At 40.2% G+C, this 6,772-nt stretch overlaps 1 protein-coding gene across 2 annotated transcripts in view; it reads right to left on the bottom strand.

Moving 5' to 3' along the window:
- Positions 1-6,772, bottom strand: part of LOC107719571 (single-stranded DNA-binding protein 3-like) — a 74,528-nt gene that overhangs the window by 46,629 nt on the left and 21,127 nt on the right. For both annotated transcript variants that reach the window (XM_016527020.1, XM_016527021.1), the window contains exon 4: positions 2,600-2,684. In XM_016527020.1, the coding sequence (XP_016382506.1) occupies positions 2,600-2,684 (85 nt within the window). The remainder of the gene's footprint in view (positions 1-2,599; positions 2,685-6,772) is intronic.

Raw genomic sequence — 6,772 nt, 5'->3', positions numbered from 1 at the left:
GGTGGTGGGGGGGGGGGGGGGGGTTGGTGGTAAAATTTGGTATTGAGGGTTTCTTGGTAGCACTAGTGGCTGCCTGGTTTTGGGGAACTGGTTCTCCACTTCTGGGAGCCCAGCCAGAGTCACAATCCTATAGCAATCCTCGGATTAGTTATGAACCAGATTCCACAGATCTCAAGATTTGCATGATATATCCCATTATCTTTCCTCCCAACTGGAGGACTTACTCGCACAAAGTGCATCACTGGCCACTTGAGAAAAAAAAAGAGACAGAAAAGAAGGGCAGACAAAAAGAAGGAAGAGTCAGAGTTTCCCCAAAATTCCACCACCAGGAAGTTTACAAACAAACAAACAAAAAAATAACGGTTTAATTCTACAACTGCAAAAAAAACCTAGTCACCGTTGAAGCCCTGACTTGGAGAAGCCAATATAACTGCAGAGCTGACAGTGAGGAGGATTTGACTCATGGGAACCCACTTGTTTTTCTGCCCCTGATCCACTGACACGCTAGGGAATGGGCACTGTTATCAGCCTTGCCTGAGATACCAGGCTTGATGGGGCGGCCGGTCCACGGGGATCCCAGAGCTGAAGTTAATCAGACAGAGACAGATCTGGAGCCGCCTCCTCCTCCATCTCCGCCACCACCAAAACTCGTCACGACCTCCACCGTAAGACTCTTCACACAACATTAGCCTGGTGTCTACAAAAGCCTCAAAAATAGACAGAAAGTAGCCTCAGGTCTTCCAAGAAGTGGCCAGCCATTGGCTCGAGAGTTGATGACTAGGAAAATCGTTCAGTGGCGCCGAGTAACCCTTGAGGAACGAACTTGACGTGTTCACTTCATCCTAGCCCAATTAATAAAAACCCCACAACCAAAATTAGTCCACTGGATGCAACATTCTGAAGGCAAATGGAGATTAATAGCCTGATATAAAAGATTTGGGAAAACATTCGAAACGGGACACAACACAGGCCGGATATGCTCTGACCTCCTGAACTTTGCAGAGGGTTAAAGGTCAGGGGAAACCGGTCATTAATCCTCAGACTAGAACTCTGGGGCAGGGCATCTGAGCCTTTCAAACTCACCCCGACTCCCTGAGGTCCAGTAGCAAAGTCTAGAAACTGAGCTGGAGTTTACTTAGAAAAGGCTGCCGCCGAGCATTTCAAACAGTCAATCGGAGCAGACAGCCTGTTTCACAACAGCCGCGTCAACTTCGAGCACGGGCGGTCAGTCGTGCAGAGGAGGGGGTCGTCAGAACACTCATTTCGACAATCCCAGGTGTCCACTGGGTGTTAGAAATGATTAGGCGTATAGATTAATTGAACACAGGTCAGACTTAATTAAGCATGGCGTTTAATTAACCATGTAATTAATCTTATAGAGGCCATACACAGGCGCACAAATTCCATTTGGTTGAAACTTCAGCAGGCAGCTGACACGAACTTGTAACTGTTCTCTGCTAGCAAGTCCAGTAAATTAAATGTCTGTAATAAGAATAGACGCATAATCCCTTTCATGACTCAAGAACCGAGATCTGGCCCAGGTGAGACTCCGGTGCTAGCAGTTAGTGGTAAATCATAGTTACTTTCATAAAATCTTTGACATATTATCCTCCTCTGGAGTGCATTCACAAGGTTTTAACACTGCTTATGTGGTGGGTAAAAGATATTTGCACAATTTATATTTGACGCTAAATTTCTGCCAAAGAAAACATGCAGAGTGGGAAAGAGGTCCCCGTGTACTCTGCAAATTGTAGATACAGGCGCTAACACTCAAACTCTTCAAGACTGAGCCCAAGGGTTGAGCAAGGGTCAGTGTTTGTGGTCACATTAACATGGTCATTTGCAGTTGGAAAGCCGCGTCAACAAAGAACTACCCTTTCTGGTGGAGCTCCAGGCTTGTCCACACATGCTACTCCAGTTCTCCATTACTAACTTAAAGGTCTTCCACAGATCAAGAGGTCAAAAGGGTCATGGTGCAGACTTTCAAAAGTGACCCACGATAGCCCAGCCTACTCTTAGTCCTGCGGCCTTAAAGGGATAGTTCAAAAATTGAAATTGTGTCCATTACCTTCTTCTTGTTCCAAACCTGTACTTTCTTCTGCAGAATGCAAAACCATAAATCTTGATGTTGGTGCCAAATTTACTTTCTTGTTGTGGATCGAAAAAGACATTTTAAAAAATATCTTCTTTTGTGTTCCACAGCAGAAAGAAAGTAATATAGGTTCGGAACAATATGGAGGTGAGTAAATTACACTAGAATTTTCTTTTTGGGGTGAACTATCCCTTTAAGCATCTGGGTTATTGTGCCAGAACTTTATTAGAACCAAAGGTATATCCTGGTACGTAGACAATGAAGGTAAAACAGATTTACAATGATATTTGTAAATATTACGAAATTTCCAAAAAAGCTTTAAAAAGTTATAACCTGGGTGAAAATATTTATAGCACATACGTTCTATCAGAAATGACCCAAAAATGAAGATAAACAGCACCAGTAACTGTAAACAGACGGTAAACCTGGCCATTTGGGTTAACGCAGTCACCAATAGCAGAAATTCAGGTTCAACCCAACCCCACGGTGGATAAAATAGGAACTCACATAGTCGTGGAAAGCCTTGGCCTCGCTGGAATGTTCACATGTCTCCCGTCGATCTGGAGCTGCACAGTACAGATCCCAGAATACACTGCAAAATAAGGCAGAATAAACAAAGCTGAGTATCAAATACATGGGTGAACTTCACCGAACTAAACAGCTGCCGAACTAAACACCAACAGGCTGTGGTACACTTTACACATAAAGGCCATGTGAAAAACAGCACTGAATGGCATGGTTTGTTCTAGCCCCAGTTGTTCTAATTTCTCCAAATAGTTTCTCCTAATCTTTACCAAAAATGTTTTTTGGTATGCTTGGCCTCAGCTGTGACGCAACTGACCTACTCACAAATAAAAACACAACATGTCATTTACAAGCCTTAAGGGTGTCTTTTAACATGCAATATAATTTAATTCAGTGCCTTTTCACCATTCTGAGCTTTTTTTGATGGAACCACCAAATCTACTAAGAAATACAATTCATAGCAATGAATTTATAACAATGATACAATTAATTTTTAACATCCAAACTAATTTTATTTAGATTTTGCCAGATTGAGCTGCTGGTCTGAAAACTTCCAAGTTAGCGATTCAAGATGCGAGACCTGCGGGGTTTAGGGGGCAATGCAGATTAAATTTTTCTATGGTGTGAATGTGCAAAATGGTTTCAGATCAGGCATTGGCTCCAGCACACTGTAGAAGACACATCAGAGTAAGAACAGAAAACTGATCTACTTCAGTATCACACTCAGAAGAACTTGACAGCTTCTATCAAAGCTGGGTCACTACAATCATAACCCCTGGATAGCTTCCCACTTTATGAGGTGTGACCTACAAGTGGCTAATCAATTAGGCTTGATATTTGTTAATTAAGGAAATACAGTCCTTAAGGGCTTCTAGGGGGAGCAAGTTGCACTCCAAATGGTCCCTTAATTACTTCATTGAAAATAAGTACCTGTTAAACAGGTCGGCATTAAACCGCTCTCACTCTTTAGATATTGATTTAATGGACGCTTCATAAAAGCTGCTGAGGCATGGCTTAAGAAAACGAACGCAAGTTGTTCCATCTTCCGAGGCAGCACTTTTTACCGCTGTGCATTATTTCTGCTGATGTAACAAAATTAGACTTCTGTTCTGAATGTGGGAAAAAGCTTATGTTTGATGTGACAGATTGCAAAAAGGACAAAATAGGCCACTCACGGCACAGCGACAGGTCAATGGGGCTAATCAGTTTCCACCCACATTCATATATCTTGCCGTGGAGTGGAAACCATTTGACGGATTTGTGTTCGTGAGCATAACGCAAAGGATAGCTTATGACAGCTTTCATAAATCACTCACTGTTTATGGGTGGAATAAGAGAGCAAGGTTAAACAACGTTCAGCTCAAGACTACAAAAGTAGAGGAACTGCGGGAAAAATCAAGTGTTTAGATTTAAATGCAGGTTGAATTAATACTTCTTAAAGGCAATAGGTCAGCCAAAAAATAAAATTGTGTCATCACTTACACAAAACTAAATGGATTTGGAACAAAATGAGGGCATCTTCCATGGAACATAAAAGATAAATTTTAAAGACCACACTGGTTGCCATTTTCCATGAAATCACAATGAATAAAGTCCTTCAAACTCTTAAAAGGACACAAAAGTACCATAGAAGTATTATAAAGGTAGTTCATATGCAGATCTGTGAAAAATGAACGAATGGGTATAATTCATGATTGAATCATTCAGACATTTTCTGAGAACTGCATGAACTGATTCAATGAAAAGATTCTCGGACTCAAAATAACGATTCATTCACAAATCAGACTTCTCTCATGAACATCAAAAACAAAAAACATTCAGTCTGATCTTCACACAGATTAAAAAACAAACAAAAAAAAACACTTGTACAGTATTCTTTGGACCACTTTTATGTTGCTTTTTTTTTTGTCATTTTTGAGCTTGATAGCCTTAGTCCTCTTTCACATCAAGATATTCTTCAAAAATTCACCTTTTACATTCCACTGAAGAAATAAAGTCACACATATTTGCAAGAATCTTTGGGTCAACTATTCCTTTAAAAGGGTGGTGGAGGTGATGAATTTATAACAATGGTGAAGCTCTACTCCACCTAAATGAGAGGAGGAGTAAGCAGAGGCACAAAAGACAAGAAAAAGGAAATAGAATCAAAGACGACAAGATGCATTACAAGAACCATAGATAAGTGCGTAAATGAGCGCTCAGCAGGAGGTACCATACATTAACACCTCACATCCTATAGAAGCCATAAACCAGGAAACAAATAAAACAGGTGAACAGAAAAAGCAAGAAAGGCACTTTGACAGGGGAACATCATGCCTGTTCTTCGCCCTTCAGTCAGTGCACAATAAAGCTGGGCGGCATTATCATATCTATCAGCTGCCGTTAAAGAGATTGCAGCTTTGTCAGAAAGCTGCTGGAGGGAGACAGCAGGACCATCTCAAATCCAATCAGGGTGCAGGGGAAATTAAATAAGACGCCAGTTACACTTTGTTACTGAAAAGCCGCAACTAGACACACATCAAGGTGGGGAGGAATGGCGAGCACAAGCAAGTCACGTTCGGTTACCTTGATTGCAGCAGGAAAACTTGTTTAATGCTTGTGTACTCTGCATGAACCAAGTGCGATTCGAGGATTTTTTCAACTGAGGGGCACAAGAGGGGCCACGGCTGATACAGAGGGGCCAATCTTATGTTGTGTATTTATATGCAGAACTGTAGATATCCAAATCATGTAAAGTTCAGTAAGCTTTAAAATCAGCAATAAACAGTGAATAATGGCATTTATTCACTACTGAAAATGAGAACAGTCAAATACAATTTGTATTAAACTTTTAACTTTTCAGAAGTTAAAAACTGTAATTAATAAAAGAATCCAATCTGTGAATAGAGCACAACTCACATAAAAATAATAAAACTCAACAATGCTTTAATGCAGAGCCGAATGATGAGCTGATGAGTGGCAGTTGATGGTCATCATAAGGCTGGTGAGAGATAGTGCTCTGTGTGTGTGTGTGTGTGTGTGTGTGAGACGGGAAAGCCTGGTCAATCCATGACTCATATGTTGATCCAAACCTGTGTGACTTTCTTTTTTCCATGTTACAAAATAAATTATGAGGATAGTTTTTGTCCATATGTAATGAAAGTCAATGGTCATCAAAATAGAGCTTGATTTGTTTTCCTTCGCCTTTCATTGTGTAGTTAACTATAAGGTTTACTCTATTCTTCTAGTTATCGATCAACATGTTCATTATGAAAAAATATTTAAAAGACAAAATACATTTACTAAAACATGTCTGAAAATCAGAATGTCAGATACATAAATTTAGTTGGCAGGTTCATGAATATTTTGACTTTGAGATGTCACGTGGCAAGCTCGATGCGTCACCAAGGGAAAAAAAGTAGGTGGAAAGAAAAAAAAAAATCACCACCAGCCCAGCTGGAATATTCGAAACTAAATACATGTGAATGTTTTTAAAACACTAAGTTTCTAAACGAAAAAATGTCAGTTGAATTAAAGTTTGACATTGGGCCACATTATTGAAACTACAAAACGTGATATTAATGATTATTAACAAAGTTAATATTAATGGGGATCTAAAGACAATCATAAAACCTAAGATACATATACAAAATATCTTCATAATCTCAAGATATCAGTCAAATTATCCATAAGAAGCCATTTTACATGTGGTGAATGAAGTTCGAGGTTGCGGCGGTCATGTTCGAGTTGCAAATTGTGCGTCCACCAAATTTCTTTTTATGAATATGGTTAATTTCGAATTATTTATATCCAAACAAACAATATTCGTAGATTCTCTCTACCCCGTACTGTTCTGTGCTCTGCACAGCGTCATGCAGCCGCGTAGATCAAAGTTGCCGGCGCCGCTGGTTCCGTGGCTTGCAGTTTGTTTATTAGTTAAAGGGTTAGTTCACCCAAAAATAAAAATGAGGCTGCGTTTTACTCACCCCCGATGCATCCTAGATGTATATGACTTTCTTCTTTCAGACGAATCCAGTCGGAGTTATATTAAAAATTGTCTTTGATCTTTCAAGCTCTATCGTTGTACTCAGCGGGTGTTGCATTGCTTCGGTCCAAAAGACGTGAAATAAAAAGCACCCTTCCACAAAAAAAAGTGTCTCACACGGCTCCCGGGGG

The sequence above is a fragment of the Sinocyclocheilus rhinocerous genome, unplaced genomic scaffold (genome assembly GCF_001515625.1).
Source record: "Sinocyclocheilus rhinocerous isolate Xijiao unplaced genomic scaffold, SAMN03320098_v1.1 scaffold1294, whole genome shotgun sequence".
In the NCBI taxonomy this organism is placed as follows: domain Eukaryota; kingdom Metazoa; phylum Chordata; class Actinopteri; order Cypriniformes; family Cyprinidae; genus Sinocyclocheilus; species Sinocyclocheilus rhinocerous.
The sequence above is the reverse complement of the archived record's forward strand: the minus strand, read 5'-3'. Positions and strand labels throughout refer to the sequence as shown.